The sequence below is a fragment of the Patagioenas fasciata genome, chromosome 23, assembly GCF_037038585.1.
Source record: "Patagioenas fasciata isolate bPatFas1 chromosome 23, bPatFas1.hap1, whole genome shotgun sequence".
NCBI lineage: Eukaryota > Metazoa > Chordata > Aves > Columbiformes > Columbidae > Patagioenas > Patagioenas fasciata.
The window spans coordinates 4,680,665-4,703,774 of NC_092542.1; the positions used below are offsets into that span (position 1 = coordinate 4,680,665).

General features: G+C 49.7%; 1 protein-coding gene across 1 annotated transcript in view; it reads left to right on the forward strand.

The window, feature by feature from the left end:
• KAZN (kazrin, periplakin interacting protein) overlaps positions 1-23,110 on the forward strand; it is a 188,767-nt gene that overhangs the window by 108,386 nt on the left and 57,271 nt on the right. The window contains exon 3 of the mRNA XM_071798454.1: positions 1,595-1,772. Coding sequence (XP_071654555.1) covers positions 1,595-1,772 — 178 coding nt within the window. The remainder of the gene's footprint in view (positions 1-1,594; positions 1,773-23,110) is intronic.

The following is a 23,110-nucleotide window of genomic DNA, read 5'->3' on the forward strand; positions in this document are numbered from 1 at the left end:
GGGCACAGGACCACAGCATCAGGGTTTGGTGGGGATGCAGCTGCTGGGCACAGGACCACAGCATCACGGTTTGGTGGGGATGCAGCTGCTGGGCACAGGACCACAGCATCGTGGTTTGGTGGGGATGCGGCTGCTGGGCACAGGACCGCAGCATCATGGTTTGGTGGGGATGCAGCTGCTGGACACAGGACCGCAGCATCACGGTTTGGTGGGGATGCAGCTGCTGAGCGCAGGACTGCAGCATCAGGGTTTGGTGGGGATGCAGCTGGTGGGCACAGGACCGCAGCATCAGGGTTTGGTGGGGATGCAGCTGGTGGGCACAGGACCACAGCATCAGGGTTTGGTGGGGATGCAGCTGGTGGGCACAGGACCACAACATAGTGGTTTGGTGGGGATGCAGCTGCTGGGCGCAGGACCACAGCTCTGCAGCATCGCAGTTTGGTGGGGATGCAGCTGCTGGGCTCAGGATCGCAGCTCCGCAGCCTCGCTGCAGCCCAGGCCCTGGCAAGCACACAAGTGCATCCCTCCGAGGCATCGCTGAGGCGCAGGGAAACAGCAGCGCTCCCTCTAGCAGTCGCCAGCGATGATACCAAATAATTCTCGATTTTTCACCCTGGGTTCGTGCCACATCAGCCGCCAGCATAAGGGCTCTCGCATTAACCATTGCTACAGGATACAAATGTTGTGCTTTCCCTCAAAAAAAAAAACCTTCCAGGGGGATTTTTGGAGCCCATTTTACATTAGCAAGCTGCATGCAGCTTTTGGGTATGGCCACGGAGCGGGGCGAACCTGAGCCCAATTAGCAGCAAGGAGCTTAATGAGTGGCATTTGCAGGGCAGCTGCGGGCACTGCAGCACTCACCGCAGCTGCACCGAACTTGCCGGGGGGGCGTGGGGGTCTCGTTATTAATGCAGCGCAGCCGCAGGGCTGCACCCCCATAAGAGAGACCCACCTCCGCCGCTGAGCGCCGCGGGTGCCCGAGCCGCGCTCACCCTGCCCGGGCTGCCGAGGGGGGCAACAGGTAGAGGGCAGCTCCCCCACTCTCCAACCTGTTCCCCTTCGCACAGATCCATCCCCTTTGCTCCCCACTTGCGCAGAACCCTTTGCACAGCCCCTGTGCCTTTTGCACCCCTCTCGCACAGTGTTACCCACTTCGCAGAGCCCCCCCCGCCCCGCATAGCTTCCCCTTGCGCAGCCCCACTCCCTTTTTGCACCCCCTTTGCGCGCACCCCCCGCCCTTTTGCACCTCCTTGCGCAGTCTCCCACCTCGCACAGCTCCCCATTGCACAGCCCATTCCCCTTTGCACCCCCATCGCACAGCTCTCCATTGCACAGCCACTCGCCCCTTTGCACCCCCCTACCTTGCACAGTTTCCCCCCTTTACATTCCCCTTACACAGCCCCCCCCTTTGTACCCCCTCGCCCAGTCCCGCTCCCCTTCGCGCCGCCCCCTCTCCCAGCCCACTCCCACTCTCCCCGCTCCGGCAGCCTCTTCTCCCGGCACAGCCCCCTGCCCGCCTCCCCCTTCATCCCCCCCAGCGGCGCATGCCGCTCCCGCTCTCTCACCTCTCTCCTCCTCTTCCTCCCTCCCCCAGGCCAAAATCCTGCACATGATGGACGACAACAAGCAGCTGGCGCTGCGCATCGACGGGGCGCTGCAGGCGGCGGGGCAGGAGGTGACGGCGCTGCGGGCCGAGCTGGCGGCCACCGGCCGGCGCTTGGCCGAGCTGGGCAGCGAGCCGGCCATGGAGCACGGCCCGCACAGCGCGCAAGGTGGGTGCCGCTCCGCGACCCCCCTGTGATGGGGAGGGTGAGGGAATGGGGGGGTTCGGGTCCTTCCGCGGGCACCGCCTCCATTTGTGATTTTTCATTGTGTGTTTTAGTTGCGGGGTGGGGAATGGGGGGTGTGTGTGTGTGTCCCGTCGGGACGCGGCTCCACCCGCCGGTTGCGGATCCCCCTTTGCCGTTTAGCAGCTCCTCATTCCCTGCTACTTCTCCCATCGTTTTCGGCTCCAACCCACCCCCCCAGCCCAAGGAAGGATTTTCGCCATCCCCAGCGCGTTGCTGAGCTCGCCCGTTCCCTGCACGCCGGCTCCCCCCGGTACCCCGGCTCCCATAACCGGTTTCGTAATTGGGCAGGCAAAGCAGCCATGTTCCCCGTGCTACCGCCGCGCTCCGGCCCCGCCGCTCCCCCGCTGCCGCCGGGCCCGGGGCTCCGCTCGGCCCGGGAGGGGCCAGCGGGCAGAGCCGGGGGGGACGAACCGGCTTCCCGGCAGCGGGAGAGCTCGGGGTGTGCGGGGCTGCGGGAGCCGCCCCCGAACAGCCAGCGCCAGCGTGTGTTGTGTTAATCTGGCTTGCGCGGACCCTATGCGATGCATACATCCCCCCCACCCGCTTTTAACCCCCTAAAAAGTTGTCACCAGGGCTTGGAGCTGGAGCAGCAGAGGCCGAGTGTGGAAAACGGGGTGCGGGGGGAGTGATTTGTGCTCTTGGCTTTGCGTGAACGAATGGGGTCTGGATTGTTTCTGTAGCGCTCTTGGTGGGGTCCGGTTCTCATCTGGCTGCGATTCGCTGCTTTCTACTCATCAAACTAGTGCTGGTATCACTGTTACTTCAGAAACATTTAAATGCGAATGTAGATATATTTACTAAATAATTGCAGGCTTGCATGACAACTCACCCTGGAGCAGCCTTGGTGTCAGATCAGAAATCACACAAGCCCTTTCTTGATAACTGAGCTGAATTTACACCTGTGTGAGAAAATCATCAGCAGCTGTTAATTTACATGTTCCTTATTGACTGTGGGTCTCTCTTGGTATGCTGGTTTGGCGTTGTTTCACAGCTGCATTTTGGTTAAGCTGTAGCTTTTCGGAGGTCGCGTAGGTCCCGGTGGGCACCGTTGCTCCCAGCCGGCTGCTGGTTCATCGCTGGTATTTTGTTTGTGGTGTTAATGCAAATTGATTTACAGGGATTAATTTGTGGATTTGTTCCATCTAGCTTGTTGTATTCTGCCGTTTTCTGTAGTGGGGGTGTGGTGTGTGAATTCCAGTTGTTAAACAAAGTTAATCCATCATCAGGTGGGTTTGCTGGGCGGGAGGAGCTGGACCCAGCAGAGCTTCCCGGGAGCTGTGGGGAGTAAAGTTGCATGTGCAGTCAGGTAATACGTATAGGTGCCTGTTGGTATAATCTAAACCATGTATGCATTCAGGCTACCGAGGTGCTTGCTTTTATAAAAATCTGCTGAGAGGGCAGATGGAGGATGCCTTCATCATCCCCACCGGAGCGGGGGCATCGGGAATGCAGCTGATGATGCTGCAGGGGTATCAGAGTGTGGAAATGCAGCCTTCCAGCTAGAAAAACAGGTAAAATCCAGCGAGGGAGGGATGTGTGTGGTTCTGCAAGGGGCAGAGTTTCTCATTTGTCTTCCTCAGAGGTTTTCCAGTCTGTTGAGTGATGCAGAAGCTCCTCTTTGGGTTCCTTTGCTGTCCGCATGCTGGAGCAGAATTGGTGTGCTGCAATGGTGCTGAAGAAATGCACTCTGTTCTCCAAAAGGTGTGCCCTTCTGCTTCATAACTGTAATTACAGACACCTTGGGGTGAAAAGCGATGTGTCGGGGGTTGTGGGGTCCCTGTGACCAGTGGTGAGGAGCGGTCCCATTGTCATTGGGGTGCATGAGTGGTACCTTGGGCAGGTGCTCAAGTTGCTGGAGGGGTCGCTTCATCCTCCCCCTCGTTAAGCTGGCAAATTTGGCTTGGGGTGCTGGCATCTGAGTGGTAGGAAAGAGGACATTTCCCTAACGAGGGGTGACTCTCTGGCCTTGTAGCTGTAGATCTGTGAGTTTTTTCTTGTTCCTTGTGAGTTTAAGAGGCTGTTACTTAAGATGTGGTATACCCAGCCGTGTACCACTGGTGTTATAACAGAAGCCGATCAGTTAAGTATAAAATTGCATCTAAAGAGCATTGTGTTCATCGTGCTTATTGAGGAGAAAGGGGGGGCCAAGAAAGTACTTGGCCTCCTGCTGATTAGGTTTGCTCTCTGTTTTGAGTTGCCTCCGTAAGTTTGCTACTATTGTTTGTATACTGCCATAAATACACTCTCCTATGCCACTCTGGGTTTGTATAGGCAGGCCCAAGGTATCTACAGTGAACTTTACGTTTTTCCTCAAGGATTTTGAGACAACGTTCAGAAGGATGAGGTAGAAGCAAGTATCTCTGAATAGCTCTGTTCTCGCGTCTTGTAAGTAGGAGGGGTGCTGAGCTGTGTGATGTGTGTTAAAGGAAGCGGGAGTGAATTGGATGGGCAGCTGCTTACCTGCCAGTGCAAATATGGGATGTGCGGGGGGGGCTGATGGGTTTGTGGTGGGGATCTGCTCAGGTGGCAGAATCATCAGGTCCCTTTGCTTGATGTGCGGAGGAACTCGGTGATCCCAGCACTGCTCCAGGTCAGTCCCAACTCACGCAAAAGGAGGTAAATGTGTGTAATTAACACTGACTTGGTGAAATGTGTTATTTGTATAATTATGGTGCAGCTTGAGACAGCTCCAGGTAATAACTCTGCCCCTTTTGTGCACGTGGAGGCTTTTCCCCGCTGTAATGCTCTATTTTTCCAGCAGCGAGGTGTGCTTCAAGGGCCTGTTTTACGTAATTTAAAACAAAACTGGAAGAATTCAGCAAAACACAAGAGCAGGAGTGGATGGTGGGTGTGCATACGCGGGTAGGAATGAAACTTGTGTATTGTTACAGTCCTTAGCGTGAGTGTTAATCACTTGAACCGCTCAGTCCTGACAGTCGGTTTTAAACAGCGAGTTTGCTGGAAGAAGTAGTTTGGCTGCAGCCTCCGTCTAAACCTGGATGGAAATCAATACTGCGTGTCCCCGGCGCTTAGCACAGCAATTAGAGCCGTGTGTCAGCGCCCTTGTGCTTAAATTCTGGTTTGAATTAATATTGGTTGAATGAATTGAGAGCAAAAGGCGTGCCTGCGGTGGGGTCGGGATGCTGGTGATGGGGGGATGCAGGTTGGCAACAGAGCGTTGCAGCAAGTGCCCTGCAGCTTTTGTGCTCAGCCGTGGTCCCCGTTCACTGGGTGCACCTTTGGGCTTTTGGCTTTGCTCAATCTGTGTGTGTATTTTCAGTAGTTCGAATAAAAGCAATATCTGGGGGGAAACGCAAAGCTGGGGTGCAAAAACCTGCCACCTGAATCAGGCTCTTGGTCTGTTTAGCCTCGTGTTTCTGCTTTAGTCTCCTCCCAGTATGAAATGGAAAACACCTCAATTAATTAATGTTGGTGAAGTGCTTGAAGATGTAAAGCACAATCAATAGTAAGTGTTATTAATAAATACCTGGCTCAGCATTTGGCTCGTCTCGCTTCCTATTTCAGAGCGGTGGTGGCACCGGGTGGTCGCCGAGTCCCGGCTCACGTTGTGCGGTGCTGGGGATGATGGTTCCACGGGTGCTGCCGAAATTGGGCTGGGAAGGGAGCAGGAGCTGCCCCTGCTCCTGGAGCAAAGGGTTTCTCCTCCTTGCTGCGCACTGAACTGGGGCATATAAGAAAGATTTCGGTTGTCTTGGTAGCCAGTGATGCCGAAGGGCCGGGGGGACCTTTATGCTCGTGACAGCCTAAAATAGAGTTTTCTCTCTTTCTTTTTGATCTCTGTACACTCTCGTAGCTACAATGCAAAGACTTGGACTCTTACCCAGGAGGCAATCAGTTACCTCTGGGCTCTGTGCTGTTGTTATTTTGCGAGTAATCATCTCAGGCTCTTGATAATGTACCATTTTCATCTTTTCAGAGATCTCCCCTGCCATTTGTTCTTCCAGAACTTGAGAGCTGGTAACATAAAGGAACCTGAGCAATATGGATACTGCTGTCCAGTTGAGTATCGGGAGCGTTTTTGCACCAAGCTTATCGCAAGATCAAGGTCTTGCTGTACTATTACTCTTTCTAGTAATTTCCTACTTTATTTACCTCTGTCCTGTGTAGTTCATGGGGTGAGGGAGCAATTAGTTTCATGCTCTGAAACAATTGCATGCACCGGGGAATAAATTTGGGTGTAGTGGTATTCACGTGGTTCTTTTAGACCCACAGAACTGGCTGCAGACAGCACTTCAGATCCCCATTACATCTTAGTCTTTGCAAATGGAAATGTACAATATCCTTTCTGGAGTTTTCCTATTCAAAAGCCTCATCTGACATGTTTAGCGTAATATTTAGATTACTGTTCCCTTAGGGCCTGTCCAGGGGAGTTTTAGTGAAGCTCCTGGGGATGAGCAAGCTCAAGTAAACTCAGAAGTTGAAGGAGGACTAAATCCAGGGGTTTGATTCCTGGTTTGTAGCATAACTATGAAGATGTTTAGTGTTAGACTTACAGATGGGGAGGAGGAGGGATGAACAGGTCCTGGTCTTAAACTCAGGGAAGGTTAAGGGTGATTCTCTCAGTTGAATTCAGACACTTTATCAAATAATCACTGGTGGGGCTGGGTATCCCCCAAAAGGACAGACTTTCCTTCCATTAGTTATTCGTTATTACTCCAGATATATTAGCAAACTGTGCTCACTGGCACTGGGGCCGGGTGATGCAGAAAAATGCGCATCCTTGATGTGAAAGTGTCTGAGGTTTTGCAGCTGGGGAGGCTCCTTGTCCAGCCTTGGAGGGCAAATGTCTTTCCTTGAGCGGCCCCTGCTCCTCTCCTCACACCAAACAGGGTCGATGTACATCCCTATAAATTAGCTGCTAGCACGATATATAGCCATGCTTCAGTCTCCAGCTTATTAAAATTCAATTCTCATAATTTCTTGTTGACAGCAAAGCGTGAGATAAGAGCATTCGGTACTGACGCAGCAGCTCGCGGAGCCGCTGTGCTCGTGGTGCGGCGTGCGGAGCCGGGTTGTGGCTCCATCTCTGTGCGAAACCCCGGGGAATCGGTCAACCAGAGACCTTGTTTGTCAGGCCACATCGTCACCTGTGCGGTGCTGAGGGCTCAGGGAGTCGCTCCTCGCTTGCCACCAGCTTTGCAACCTGTTCCTGCTTTCTCTTGCTGTGAAATTCTGCTTGAGTCTTTATGGCTGATGCTTGCAGGTGTTGAGATGGATTTTGGGGAAGCAACAGCTCTGGAGACCTCAAGCTGGACAGATGCTTATTTTGCGGTTTGGAGATGTGTGCTGTGTTAGCGGGAGGTGGAACAGGTTTAGCTTTTTTAGAAGAAAAAGAAGCAGTAGGTCTGGGCTGTCCCACCAGAACAGACTTGGAATAACGGCTTTTGAAAGCATTGGCCAGAGTCCTTTTCATAGTCTGCTTGCAGAAGTTGCAAAGGGGAAGGAAAAGCTCCTTCCAAGGTTTTCCTTGCGTACTCCTGGCCTAAGGGGGATAATTGGATGGTTTGGGGGTGTCTCCCCTGGGTTAAGAGCCTGAGGTTCAGTGATGCTGACAGGCTGTGAACCAAGGGCACCTAAGACAACAAACGCTTTGTAGGAGGACAAAGCATCGCTGGGTAAGAACAACTTTGCAGAGCTATTGATTGTGATTGAGTGTGACACTGGGTGGAGGTGGCAGCTCCCAGGGACACCCTGATACCCCAGTGCCCTCAGCCGAGCTCTGGCTACACAGCTTCAGTAGTCTGATAAATTGCTTATTTCTCTAATCTCGTTAGTCTTCCCCTGCCCCAGATCCTTGCGAGGAGCCGCCGGGATGGGGATGGAGCTGGTGGGGTTTGGTGCAGGCCGACTGCTCCCAGCTACACCAGGTATGGGTGGCTTTTGGGGCAGGTTTCTGGTGTGTTTTTTTTGTCCTACCTGATGAAGTGATGTGTCTGTGTCCGAAAATTGCTAAATTACGAAGACCTCCGCTTCTGAGTGCAGAAGATGAGCTGCAGCAGAGAGCCGGTTTTACGTGGAACAGTTAATGGGAAATGGGCTTTTTTCATTAGGATTTCTGACACCTGTGAGGTGCGAGGGCTGCAGCGGGCAGGGCTGCGTTTGCCCTGAGAAATGGAAAAAGCTCTGGAGTTTTGCTTTGTGGATGTGTGGTCAGCCGCAGGTTTTAAGTACATGCAGCACCCTGGCTGGACTTTGCTTTCGGGTCACTCGGGTGATGGGAAAGGAGCAAAGATGCCCATGGAAAGACAAGTGGAGCATCACGGATCTCCTTTGGGCACCCAGGAGACTCAGGGCTTGGGAGAGGATCAGCCTTATCGCTGGAGAAGGAAAAGGGGCTGAGTGATGCTCTGCTGTGTTGCGGTCCAGGCCTGGGCTGCATCCCGGTCTTGGAAACTTGCCTGTGTCTCTTGCTGCTTCCACAAACTTTTTTTGGAAGCAGCATCTTTTCTGAGGGCATCCATAAATCTATTTCTCACCCTCCTTGGTCCTCATGGAGTTGTTCTGCCTCAGATCTTTTCTTGACACTTCTCCCTCTAAATCAAAGCTTTACAGGCTGAACCTTTGGGGTTACCTGGTGTGTCACAGCCTTTGCTGCAGCCGTCCCCGGGGACATGCTCCTCCCCTGGACCACCTCTGCTTTATTGTCCTGCTTCGCTGGGTGGCATCTGGAGGAGAATCCCAAACCTCTCCATCACCTCCTCTCTCATGAGGAGAGCACACATTGGGGTGAAAAAAGATAGTATTTGGTGTGAACATGTGTGGCATGTAAAGAAAGCGGGTGAGTGCAATGCTGTGCTGATGCCTATCATCATGTTTTCCTGTGGCTCGTTTTTCCAACAGCAATCGAACCCGGTGAGCTGGCATTGCTGTGGAGGAGTAGTTTGTGGCAGGAAAGATGCCACAAGGCCAGCACTGTGTTCATGCAGCTGGCTGATTGCCCTATTTGCTCCCTTTTAACAGCAGAATATCCTAAAATGCTTAGTTTGGCGTGTTGTGGTTTAGGGTTGCGCAGGAGCGTTCCGTACCCTTTGGGATGTGTTAAAAGGTCTTTGTAAGGTTCTGCTGTTGCTGCCTGGGCTGGTTTGAGCAGTCTGCCCTCCCATCATCAAGTGGGATTCTTCTCTTTCAGGATGTTTCTGGTTGCTGTAAGATGCTCCTGCAGGTCGAAATTTGCTGCAGGCGCACAAGCACGGGAAGCGTTTGCCTGTTTTCCAGGGAGATGTGCTGCGTTAGCTGGAAAGCAAAGCAAATTGATTTGAGGAACAGATCTGAGGAACTTAGCTTTGATGTCTCGATTTAGATGGTCTAGACGCTCTCTGAAGTAGCAGGAGGGGAAAAAGAACATCTTAGAAGAAACCTAAAGGGCTGCTGTAAAGGTTTGACTGGACTATTGAGATTTTCAGTAGGAAAAACTCCATGTGCAGCTGCATTTTGAAAGCCGGGGGGCATGGCGTTTTTTGGCATGACCATCACAACCTGTTGCTGGGGGTCTGGGCACAAGGATGGTGCTGGAGAAGACTTTGGGGACCAGTTTTCCACTCGGGGTGGTGCTGGAATGACTCCTGTGTGAGGAAGAGGAGTGATGCATTGGGCACTGATTGCTCTGTTAGAGCTGGACAATGTCACTGAGTGCACAGAGAATATTCACCCTGCAACAGCAAAATATTCCATCTCTCTGTGTGTTCAGCGTTGGTTTTCATAGCTGTAAATACACCCAATTATTTGCTTTTATGTCTGTCAATTATTGCATTATCTACTCGGGCAAAGCCTGTTGTTTTATCCACCTGCAGATTCTTAACGTTAATTCCTTTAACTTTTATATCCTGCATAATGTATCTGGTATTGTTAAATGGCTTTGCCCAAATTTGTCATCATTTCTTTCACACCGAAGTGATGGGTCCGGCAGGAGAGGGGGAACCACGAGAGGTGGAGATGCCGCGCGCTCCCTGTACATTTGAATCCTGTAATTGAATTTGCAGAGATTGTTGTCATCCTTGGGAACAGCTTGTTTGTAAAGCTGCACAGGGTTTTGCTCAAGTGAGCTTTGCTTTCCTGAATGATTTCTGTTCGTGGTACAGAGGGGTCCGAAAGTGACATTTCGGGGTTAGGGGCTGGATTAAGGGAATTACTGCATTTCCATGAAAAGCAGCAGGAGCTGGTGGGGCTGAAGCTGCGCGGCTTCTGTGGGAAAACCCATCAAAATACAAAGCTCCCGGTGGCGTGGGTCTGAGAAACAGTAGAAGGGCCACCTATTTAATGCAAAGGGCTGTACTTAATGCCACAAAGGCCTATTTTGGAGCAGTGTGTTGTAGTGTAAGCAGAAACACTTCAGGCTTTATTAATTGAGGTACATGGGTGGTTGCTGAGTGTTGGCATGGGAGCGGATTCTTGCAAAGCCCTGGAGATGTGATGCTTTTGAACACGATGCTTTTGGTGGGTTGTTGAGCTGCTGGGAGAGGTGGTGGTGGGGACGGAGGGGACATGAACGGGTCCCCAGCATCTCCTGGGATGTCCCCTGGTGGTGCAGGAGCTGCTGAACGTGCCGTACTCAGAGGGAGTGAAAGGGGCTAATGGGGAATGCTGGAACGGGGGCTCCGAGCTGCCGCTCGCTCTCCTTGCCCGTGTTCTTGTCCCCATGTCACTGGGTGGCTTTGGGGCTTGAGCTCCCAGGAGTTGCTTGCAAGCTGTGAAAGCTTTACCGGGGCCATGTAAAGGTCTGTAGTGGCCGTTGTCCCCAGGACGAAGCGTGTGGCACCCACAAAGGTCACCCGCAGCTGCCCGGGTTGCTCCGTGTGCGGCACCGAGTGCGATTTATTGTTGCTTTCAGGCAGAGCAAAGCTTCGGAAAGCGCTTTCAGCAAGCACTTTGCATTTTCAGAAGGCGCTTTGCGTTGTTGCCACCTTTGCAGAGAACCTTTTTATGTGCTGTTCCTCCTTGGACATGCATCATTTCCAGGGTATTTTGGTAAATGATCTCATTTAACACATCTTCCACACCCTGCCTATCACTGTGCTTTCCGAGTGCATTCATTAGGGACCGGTTTGATTTGGGGCATAATTCCTCTGATGGGCACATTTGCTCTGCAGCAGCAGAACATCTTTGATTCAGCATTACATGTATGGCAAGATTAATGGAAAGCACTTTACTAAATAGCTTTGAGTACCTTGTAGATTCCTTAAGGATTCTTTTCTTTTTTTCATTTAAATGGAACCGTATTACCTTGGGCTGAGGTTTATTTGATGCTGTTGTGGTTTGTGGACTGTAGTGCTCCCTCCTCTGCGAGGTTGCACTGATGCACATCAGAAGGTCCATAGCTCCTGGAAATAACGCGATGCTAAATCTGGGTCTATGGTTGCGATTATTCTATACATGTTTTACTTTGTGGGGGGTAGAAGGCATCAAAAAGCCACGAGAGCTCTGCCTGTTAATTAGTCCAACAATAACGTGGTATTGACCACCCCGCAGGATTAAAATCCCATATGCAGATAACGGGTGAACTCCGCTTGTCGGCAGCATGAAAGGATCAGATAATATGAAATGAGCAGAGGCGGCTGGCGCGGCGGTGACAGCCGGTCGATAGCGTGATGGCAGCACGCACACCTTTGACCTCAGCACGAGGTTTAGTCAAACCTGGCTTTGCGCCGTCACATTTGCACAGGGAGAAATCAAGTAAATCCTCATTAGTGAGAGGCCCTTTGTGGGTGGCTTTGGGAGCGGCATTTGGGTCTAGAACTGCAGGGCTGAAGCCTTTTTCAGGGCCTTTGTTAATGTGATTATACAGCTGGTTCTTGGTCTCACGGCATTTAGTGCAACTCCTAACGTTCATTTCCCCTAATTTTCAAGGGTCTTTTCCCCACCTTGGTGCCTTCCAGAGATGGTCACCAGCTCTGTGACAACGTTGGTGACCTGACCTGGTTCTTTGCCACAGCCCATGGGGCTGAAAGGCCTGGGGAGGTATTTTGGTGCCCATGTGGTTGCAGGGACCTGCCCCTTGCTCAAGATGTGCATAATAAGGGGCTTTGGCCGTTGGGTTGGTGGGTCGCCTGCCCTCGTTGGGTTGGTGGGTCGCCCGCTGCAGGAGCTCATGTCCAGTGTCATCTCAGGCTGGGTGCTTCATACCCAGATACCTTCAAAAATGCCAGTGTTGGATCCTCCAGTGTATTCCAAGCTGGGAACAGCTGAGCTTTTGGGTTCTCTTCAAAAAGGAAAATTATCCGAGCCTTGAAGACTTGCTGTGATTTATTCCGGTTCCTTTTAGTTGCAGCTGTACATAAAGACTCCAAATTGGGGGGGATATTTTGCTTAACTAACAGTTTTAGTGAAGTAGCTCTCATTTGCTAATTCATTTTTGGTCGTTACTGCCAATGCAAGTACAAGGTTATCTTGCAGGGACGTTTTGCGTCTTTCTGGTGCTTGAATCAGCAAATACGTGTCTATCTTTGTGACAATCTGGTGAGGAGAGGGGAAGAGAGAAAACTGGAGTGGTGCTTTGAGGCTGATTCTATTCATGCTGGTTTTTATATCAATGTTCAAAGACACTCATCAAACCAAGTGTCTTGAGTGAGAAGGTGAGTTGGGTGTTGCTGGCTACAAGTGGGTGGCAGGAATGGACCCAGTGCTGGAGATAACCTGCAGGAAGTTATTACACATACTCTGCTTCCTCTGGGGCGTGTTTTTAGTGTATCTTGAATTTCTGTAAGTGTGTGTGCACAGTTCAGAGGGTAATACCATTAATTAGACCAACAAGAAAGACTAATAAAAAGGTATAACCCTCTATAGTATACTAGGTTTATCCCTGATTAGCAGAGCTGCTCTGATCTCATCGTAAATCTGTGTATATGTTGTTAGGAGAGCAGTATTTAGTTGGTAATTGACAGGACCAAAAAGTTAGGTTGAAAAGGGGTAAAAAAAAAAGGTAAGGAAAAATAAAACAACGCAGAACTTTGAATTAGTGTAGGATCAAAGCACAAAGATTTGTCTTTATTCCAGTCTGTTAGGGAACAAGGGTGGAGGGAGGTGTAGGGTACCAGAAATGCTACAGCTGAGACTTGAATTAAAGCCAGGACGTTGTCAGCTGCCCGCCTGTAACCCATCTCCTCACCCTTTGGCTTTTGCAGGTATGGGACCAGGGCCCTTTTCAGTATGTACACAGCACCAGAAAGTCCATTTGTGCCTCTGCACACCAGCATTGATATCAGGGGAGTTCCAGGAGCCTGTCCAGAGCAGAACAGATCCCATAAATCCTAATACAAGTGCTACGCAAAACACTGTATTTTATCAGCGCGCTCACGCTCGAGCTGAGTAAATATTGTCCTGGGCGATATAGAGCCAGTTCTTTCTGAACTTGAGCCAAAACTTTGCTGGGTGAAGCCGCAGACTGTGTATGTGTGTGCTGCTGTGGGCATCTCCGTTTCACACCGAGGGGAAGTCGGGCTGTTCCCGGGTGAGCTGTTGTTCCCGGTGTTATTAAAAGTATTATCACGACGAGGGGCTGCTCGGGCGCTGAACCCCGTGAACACGAGGACGGCGTCTGTCTGGGTGACGGGTGCTGTACGAAGAATCCCAATGAGGGGCTGCTGCTGGTGCGTTATCCTGCCCGCTGGGATCTGCGTGCGGGAGGTTCCTTCCTGCCTGTTTATTCAGGCAAGCACCAGCTTGCTCTGTTAGTTATTTCACCTCTTAAAAATGATGACTAGCAGAAAAGATTAGCTACTTTCTGATGAAATATTTATATATATAAAAACATTATTTTTAGTTTATTTTTATGGTGAAGAACAGCAGCACAACCAGGAGATTTTTGCTGTGGGTGGTACCTGTGCTGGAATTTTTATCTTCAGCGTTTCCTTTAAGTTTATTTGCATGAGGTTGAACTGCTAAGCAAATGTTCCCCGTGTTTTAACCTGCTGCACAGCTCCACCGGGCCTTTCTTTGTTAACCCGCTACGGAAATGAAGGCAGATCGCTGCGTGGATGCGTTCGCAAACGGACAAAAAGCAGCCAGGTCTTTATCAGCGTTGAGAAACCAGGGCACAAAAACCCTGGCATGGACCCACATCTCCTACTTATTTGGAGATGAAAAGCTCTTGAGGCTTTGGTTTGTTGTGAAAGTTAATTGCGAAGCACTTGAACGTTGGCCGGGCTCCCGCGCCGAGACTCGTCACGCCCGAGCTGAGCCCTCCGACAGGTCCGGGTCTTGTCCGGGCTGGTTGTCGGTACCTCCAGAGGGAATTTCTTCCCAGATACTTTAGACATCCCGGGAGGAGATGAATGGTGGGGCAGCAGGTGAGATGATCCCACCCATAACATCACCTTGGCTGCTGAGGCACCGCTTCGACTTAATGATGGGTTGTGTCTGGTAAAGGCTGTCGTGCTTGCGTCAAGTGACGTCTGGAGGTGCCCGTAAGCAGAATTGGTTCCTCAGGGGTGTTCCCAGCACTACTTATTGCCCAACGCATCTCCATGACCCGCCTGGGGAGGCATCTCTGTCAAGTCTTGGTGTCCCAGAGCATCCGCTGAGATCTTCTTGCAGCTTTTAAGGTCAGGATGCACATGCAGGACCCTTGTGGTTTTGGATTGGTCCTCCATGTGAAGGTTCTGGCTTCAGAGCCGTGCTTCTTCATGCTTTGCCTCTCAAATCCGTTCACCATGGGAGCTTTCCTGCATTGCTGCTGCTCCAAGTGGTGGGAAGTTCTGTCAACCAGCCAGGATGCTCAGCACAAACCTGAAGGAAATGCAGAAATAAATGCTGAGCTATGAGATTGCACACAGACAAGGGGTTTTTTGCTGTCATTGTGTTATGTTGTTTGGGTTTTCGTTAAGATTATTTCTAGTGGCTCCTTTCTGGCCAGTGGCCATGCAAAACCTGATGCACCGAGTAACTGGTTGACACTGCCGATGGGTGGTGAGACTGTAGATATTGAAGTGCTGGACATCTGCGGTAGACACCCAGCGTCTAAGCCTTGCTGTTGTATGGTTTAGCCAGGCTGGTCCAGCGTTGGCACTGGCTCTATACGTTGCTTTGACCTCCAGTTTCCATCGCAACCTCCTGATGGTTTTGTTCACCCCAGGGGTTGTGGTGCAGGTGGGGGGGGCAATGGGAAGGCAGCAGTGTGGATGAGGGATCGGCTTCATTGTCATAACAGGAGGGCAAAACCCCCTAACACATCTTGAAGATGACAAATGGGGAGTTCCCCGTGTTGAGTCTCCATCCTCCATTTAAAATAAATCAAAATACTGCCCCGTTGGTATCGGTTTCTAGCTGAGCAAAACAAAAGTAAATGTTACCGATCTGGCAGCGCAAATGGAAGGAGAATGAGGAGTGATGTATGAAATGAATTGCCAGCCAGTTTTTATGTTTTTCTGGGTTGGCCTAGCGGTATTTCTGCCGCGCCGGCCGGAGCGCGGCGTTCCCTTACATAACGCTGCCATCACCGCAGCGTGACCGCGTCCCACTGCCACCCATGGGGACGCTGTGTTTATGTCTCAATGAATTTCATCCCTCGGTCTCCATGTCCAGGTCCTCTGGGGAATATCACAAATTCAGTGTTACCGAGTACAATGGCACGTTTGATTTATCAACTCTATTAATGATCTGGTTGAAGGGAGAAACAACACCGTAATTAAATTCACAACCGATGATTAAGTTGGTGTTGTGAGCGCCAGGCAGGACAGAGATTTAGCATGGAGAGACCGGAGTGACGCAAGAAATGGGCACGGAAATGCTACTGTGCTCGCTATAGCAGACAAAAATGTGAAGAACGGGGATTTGGGGAGAAGATGACGCTTAGAACAAATGGAAGTGTTGGGCCGTCTGCAGTCTCCACCGATTGTGGCCAGAATCAGTGTTGCGGGCTCATACTGGTACATACTGGTGCAATGGGGAAGGAGGAGCCCTGGGTATTCATGCCCAAGGGGTCAAATTAATATCTTGTTTTAAAAACCAACCTGCAGGTTGTCAAGTGTGAGCACTTTGGCGCTGCTCTGTTGATGGTATTAACATAAATTCAAGCTGACCTAAGTGCGCTGGGATGAAAACAAACATCTACCCTCGGAAAATCCTCGGCCCGAATGTGATTTTCACTGTTGGCTTTGGGCTGTCTGGTGTTTTGCATTTCTTTTCTGTGGGTTTTAGTAATGAAAACAAACAACTTGGCTTCACCTTGGCTTGTACTTTATTCCGTTTCCAGTCGCTTTCTCTCGTTCCCAGGCATTAGTGCTCATTGTGTGTAGTCTGAGCTGCAAGTGGGCGGGAGGACGTCCTTCTATAGTTTGGATTGAACATGGTTTTATAACACGATGCAGAATCTCTGAAGTTGGGGCTGACTCATTTCTCTTAGATCTACACAACCATATATTCCTACACGAGACACACAGTGCCCAGGCGGGTCCATGGGTTTGGTGTGTACAGCCCCACACTCCAAGCCAAATCCTCCCCTCTGCTTTTTGGGTTGAATTCCTGACCTTCCCTAATTGTCTCCAGCTGAAACTCCCCCCTAAAAGTGAGCTCAGACAGCAAATATTTTTGCGCAAAAGCATTAACACATTTTTTTTTTGGGGGGGAAAGCCTCTTTTTTTAAAGGTGGAACAGGCTAGAACTGGTGTATTCAGTTCATTAAAGGAACCAAATGTGCTTTATTTTACTAAAGGCACCTGTGGATTGTACGGAGAAAAAACGCAGCAAACCCAAGAATGAGTTACAGTGTGTTGGGCACAAGGGGAATTTTAACCAAGAGCCTCTTCATCCAACATCGAACTTAGTGTCGGTTGTCAGAGGGGGGAACTTGGCAAGGAACGTTATTAATTATTTGGGGCTGGGCTAAATCAAATATATTTTGGACGCTGAGTTAGCGCTCACGTTATTAAAAGACTGTTTAAGAATGAAGAACAGTTTCCCTAGCTCGCTATCCTTCCTCTTGGTGGGAAGAAGGATGTTGTTTTAAAGATCAGTCACCATTGCTCCGGTGCTATTACAGCATCTCAAAGACACCCAGTGTGGTGTTCTTTTAGCTTTAATATGTTTTGCAATTAATAAGGGGTTTTTTGCATGTCAAAGGGATTTGCGGGCAGGAAAGATGGGCTGGGGGTCAGGGAGAGAGCAGCACAGGCAAGGCCTTACAGGGAATATTTATCCATTTTAAGGTGAGTTGTATTCACCAAATTGCAGCAAGCTTTAAGTGTTCCTGCCATTCGATGTGTCAGAAGAGACGAGCCGCTATTTTTCAAGATAAATTTATACAGTTCAGATCACACTTGTAGAGTTTTGTGGTTTTTTTTTCCTGGCGTTTCTTGTTTTACTAATTGCAATTGCTTCACGTCCTCTGATCTATTATACTTTTTAATAAGGCATATAATTCATTATTTAAGTGGTAGTGTTCTGATAATTAGATGGGTTATTTTTGTCAGTGCTGATTAGTTGGTAAGTACAGATTAATATTTGAAGACGTGACGTGGTCCCTTGATATTTTAGTTTCAAAGAGGTGATGCGGCGCTTGTTTCACAGCCTTCCCGACAACTTCATCCCTTACGGTGGGAGGAAGGTGCCGACAAATTGCAAAGAGGCTTTGAAAAGCTCAGGATCTCATTTCCCCCATAAAACTCATTATATTAAATGCCCAACGAGTGTGAGCTGGGGCTGGTATATTGAAATTGCAACCCCCTGGGCAGCAGCATCTCTATTTGCATGTGCAACATCAGGTATCACGAGGCTCCTTACCCCAAATGAGGTTTTGGGGTGCGCAGGCAACGTCTTGCACATCGCAGCGCATGAACCCGCCATTTGCTGGATATGCCCTAGAAAAGCTTTGCCCCTTCACAATTAGAAAGGCTTGGCCTTGCTGTTTTTTTAATTGCAGGGCAGGACAATGTGGGCTTTGTGCCCCGGTCCCCGCGCTGGGGGCTGGTTTGTGCGCTCCCCTTCGTGCGATGCCAACAGCGGAGCTGTGCTCGATTGGTGATGCAGAAGCTGTTTGCAGGATTAAGGCTTTTTAAATTCATTTGCAGGCTGCTTAACGAAGGGTGTGGTGGCCGAGGGGGGCGAGCGGGGACTCACAGGACCCCAGTGTGGATATCAGTGGGGTGAGACATCCCGGCGTTCCCTGTCCCCTGCAGACCAGACCAAGTGGAGCAGTCGATGCGCTGCAGTGTAATGAAGCGCGTGTTTTTGGAGCTGCAGCCTTCTGCCTTCTCCAAGATGATATGAGCCATGCTGCTAGAAGAGATTATGTTGTTGGAGCTGAGCCATCGCACTATTCAAGACCAGATCTCTGGGAAGAAGGGAGTAAACCACATTTTTTTGGCACTTGGTCACCCCTACCAAGGAAACCACAGTGCTCTTCAGTGGCTCGTCTTTATTGTAGGCTGTTTCAACCCTCCCAGCTTTAGCAGATGGCTCTAAACACAAATAAGCCTCGGGGACGCCTGTCACTGCCTGTGACCCCGGGGAAAGTAGAAACCACATCGGAAATGAGCAGGGATGAGGAGATGCCGAACGTTTTTCTTGAGCAAATAACTGTGGCATAGGGAAAGCCGGGGTGAGCTCTGCGCGGTTACCGGCGCCGTGAACGCGCCTTGGGCAGACTGCTCGCAGCGCTCCCCGATGCAAAGGGGTTCCTGATCCTTGGTGGTTCAAGGGCACCTGTGTTAATTGGTGGTCTCTGATGTATCCACAAAGGTGTTGCGGGGTTTGCAGAGCCTGAGGATGGGAGGTGAAATCTTTGGGATGTTCTCCCTTGAGTTACTTGGGGTAAATTTGGCGTTCGCCGTGTCTTTCACGTGGTAATCCAGCTGTGGTGGGATGGTTGTATGGGCTGTGGAGATGAGTTCACAGACAAGTGTAAAAGCAGTGCAAGAAAAGCATTTACCGAAGCACAGGAATGATGCTGAAGCTTTCTGTGCTTGCCCTGGTTTCGAGTCTCTTGGGCTGGGGAAATTAATTAGGGGCTCAGCAACTGGGAGTGGGGGACAGGAGGTTCTGCGAGATGGGCAGAGGTTGAGCAGAGAGGCCCAATGTCATCTCCATCACCCCATTGTGGTCCTGTAAAGCAGCCCAGATTTCCAGCCCCTCTTCCGTGGCGTTGTAATTGGGGCGTTGTGCAAGAAATAGCGTGTGCTTTATGCGCGATCTCACTGCCGCCGAAGAGGGGAGGTCAGAGTGTAAGTCGGTTAAGCGGCCGGATTGCCCTGGTATGTTTGCCACAGGATAATGGAAAATTCCTGTGAAGAGTCTTGCTTGATCTGGGGCCAGAGGAAACAGGATGAAGTCTATTCCAGCAAAACGATAGAAGAGTACACTCTGCATCTTCCGGCGCCTGCTGCCAATGTTTTTATAGGCTTGAGATTTTATTTTGAAGAAGAAAAATAAGCGAGCGCAAGGCCAACCTGTGGTCATGCCAGGCTTCTTGCCTTCTGCCCTCCCGCGCTGCCCGGGTGCCGTTCCTGTATCGTTTTGGAGGATGGCATAGCTTTATTTTCTGCTTCCCAGGACGATGGGAGGAATGTGGGGCTGTGCGGGTGCCCTGCGGTCGGTGTCCTGGCACGGCGTACCAGGCACGTCGACTCTGCCCACATCAGTGGCTGCAATAAGTTCTTCATCCTCTTCCTTTCCATGAGTGGCTTTGGGTCCACGCTGCTGCATGGAAATGTAGAAATTACCATCACAATTTCTGTCGAGTTAAAGGGAATTGTCAAAAACTTGTGTCTAGTAGAAGTCTTTGAAAGGAAGATTTAATATCTCTTAGGACTTTGTGGTGCCTTCGTGTTACAAAACCATTCAGGCTTTAGACTGAAGGATCCAACTTGCCTCTCTTAGACTGTTATCATTAATAAAATTACTTTGCACTTTGATAGTCCCTTTCATTCAAGGATCTAAAAGTACTTAGAAAGTGCTAATGACTTAAGCTCCTTGATAGCTCTTGAGTGCAGCTCTTTGTACAGAATTTGGTCCAAAGCCTAGTGAAGTCACTGGAAAGATGTCCATGTCATTAGCTCAGGCAAATCCCTTAATCTGTCTGTCCCTGCTTGTCCCGTCTACAGCCGGAGCTAATGGCAGGGACATCTCCCCATGCCAGGACCTCTCATCCTTTCCACATTGGGATTTGTTTTTCCTTGTTTTTTCTGCCCAATTCCCCTGCTGAGGAGCACACGGGGTCCTGGTGCATTCAAGGCAAGGGAGGGGGATGTAAAGATTTAGGGCTGCCTGTCTTGGCTGCTGTTGAGCTCTGGCTTAAGGTCAGAGATTTAAGAGGAGTCTGGGTTGGAAATAACACAGAATTACCCTGTAAGAAAAAGCCCTGTTAGCTCAGCGATGATACAACATAGAGCATAGAGCTGTCATGGTCCAGCTCAAGGGGCTGTTTCCTCCAGGAACTCTGCGTCAGTGGGAAGGGTTTAACTGTTTCTCATAGTTTCCATGAGCTTTATTCCTTCACCCATTTTTAGTTTGTTGGAGGTTTGCCGTCGATTTAGACATTTGGCATCTCAGTTGGAGAAGATGGTTCCTTCTGCTGCGGGACGTAGCTGTGGATGTGACCGCAAGGAAGATTCATTGCTGCTGCTGGGAATGCTCGTTTGATCCAGTTCATGGCTGTCAACTGAACTAACAGGGGAGTTCTTCTTCTTACTGTATTAAACAAGATAAAAGCCATAATGCCCCGGCAAAGCCATAGACACAAGGCTCTGTGAACATCTTGGCGCCCCTTTCCTCTCCCAGCCGTACGATGGGCTGTGTAATGTCCTTACGTCTGATCGGCCGTGACAATCTGTATTTTATGGATCCTCACTCTTTGTCACCCTGTTACAATCTCTCCTCTCCCCTACCTTTCATTCATTGTCTCTCAAAACCATCTCATCGTTGCTCTGATGATTTTTTCCGGTGGATAAGCCTGTTAGAGATAATCTGGTTTGCTGAATTTCCTTTCCGCTGGGCAATCTCCTTAACAGTTGCCTCGGAGCATTTCATCGTGTTTGGTATCAGGATGTGGTGTTGTATAAATACTCTGTTTCTCCATGGCCCTTCTGCTGATCAAGGTCTGTTCTTCCTTCTAACTAAATTGTCTTATTGAAATACTTCTGAGAGGGGAGAACTTCATGGAGACTCAGTGTATGTCTGGTGCTTCTGAGCAAATCACGTTGGCCAAGATGGTCAAAATTCACTGGTGATTTTGGACGTGTTGCTTTTGAGAGTTCAGGGGCCAAAAAAACCAAAGGGAAGAAGAGAAATGAAGGAAACGAAACGGTTATCTTTATCTCTGTCCATTTCCCCACTATGCAGCATCATTTAATCTCGTTCAGAATTGTCAGACTTGAGGTAACCTGATAAGGACGTTTGCCACCACCGCACCTCTTGACAAAGCTCATTTTCAGCACTTTTTAAAGCAAACCTCTCCTTTTTTATATGTGCTTCAAGGAGGATTTTTCTTTCCCTTGTCCAAATGGGGGCTGGATGGAGGGTCAGGAAATTACAGTTCTGTTCCCGGCGTTGCCAGCGAGTCGCTGAATGATCTTCAGCAATTCATTTGATCTTTCTGTGCCTTGTTCTCGCAAATAAGGACGCTGGTAATAACTTCCTATTGTTAAAGCTCTGGTAATAACTTTCCATTGTTAAAGCTCTTGTATAGAAAGTGCTATATGGGAGTTGGAATAATTATGGTAATCATTTGCAAGTGAAGATGCTGGAAAGAAAAGTTTCTGCAATATAGGGCCTTAGTGCTTGTTGAGGGGAATTATTAGAATCATTTTGGCTGGAATGACCAATAAAATGTGAATAAGGCAACTGCTTCTATTGGAGTTTATAGTCGATAGGGAGCTAGATGATTGAAAGAGAAAGGGGTGGAAGGTGTAGGTTTCCATTTGAGCTGTCTTGGAAAAAAGCCTCTGATTATTCCAGCTGACTTTGGTCTTGTGTAGCATCCATACACTGTGAGGGTTCCTCGTACGTATGGGCAATGAGTTGTTTTGGCCATTATTAAAACAAACAAAACCCCAAAAAACCCAACCAACCAACCCAGAATCAGTGGCTGCACAGGCTGCTATTATGCAAGAAAGCAACTTGAAGCAGTAAAGATAGTGTAACATTGACCGTGATTGTCCATACGGTGCCTCGACACAGCAGTTATAGGTGCATTAGGATAATGGACAAGTACACGCATTTGCTCTATACAGTTCTCAGCTCCCTGTCCCTTATTGCCTCCAATTTACAACTGGCTAAAAATAGGTCTTGGAGAAGACTTGGAGCTGTTGAGACAGAGCGAGACCGTAAATCACTTGACAGCTCATTTCCTTATAGCAAATACCTTACTCTTATGACTATATGTTTAGATTAAGGAAGGAATAAAATGTAGCAAGGACTTAGTCCAGTTACCGCGTGTTTCAGTCGTGTTTCTTTTTGCTTTAATAAATATCAGCCAAAGTACATAGGAATGGGACAAATCTTGTCAGAGAGACACGAACTGGACGTAATTTTCTTTAAAACGTCTCGTATTTGGGGTTTTGGCTGGTGCGGGAAGGGGAGCTGAGCCCTTTTAGCCCCTGTTTCCCCCCACTCTGCACCCCTGCAGCTGCGTTCCCACAGCCGTGGGAGCTTTGCCAGCAATTCCAGCTGGGATGGGATCGAGACCTTGTCGGTCGTTTCCTTCCCTTGTGCATATGAGGACGTGCAGAGCTCTTTGCAAACACCGCTTAGTTCAAGGCACTCTCCTTGGGGCTGTTTTTCTGCAAGACATGGGCAGCTTCATCACAAAACCTCCGTGTCCACCTCCGTCCTGTGCAAAAGCCGCATTGCAGAGGGTTCTAGCGGTGGTCACCCATATTTTGGCGCAAGTTTAATTTTCTCTAGTGCTATACACCCTGCATTCCCCTTCTCCATCTCCACCACAAAGGGATCAGCCAGACGAGAAAATTGTGCCCAAAGCTCTGCGGTGCAAATAAAAGTCATGGGATCAAGCCTGTACTAACAGACTCGGTTGCAGCGATATGTGTTTTAGTGGGTGAAATTAGAGCCTTGTCTCGCTGGATGCAGCTTCTGATAATCAGATCCATTATCTGAACGCCACGCTGTCTTTTCACAGCAAATATTTCGGTGGTGTTATGCGCGGCGGGGTGTTTGCTTCGGTTTGTGGCAGCTCAGAGATGAGTCCTGCTCCCAGCTCTGACAATAACCTGCGATAAGATCACGGACAAGACTCTTTTTTCACCTGAGCTGCTGTTTCCCGACCTTAATGTCTTTGCAACAGAAATGCCGTATGA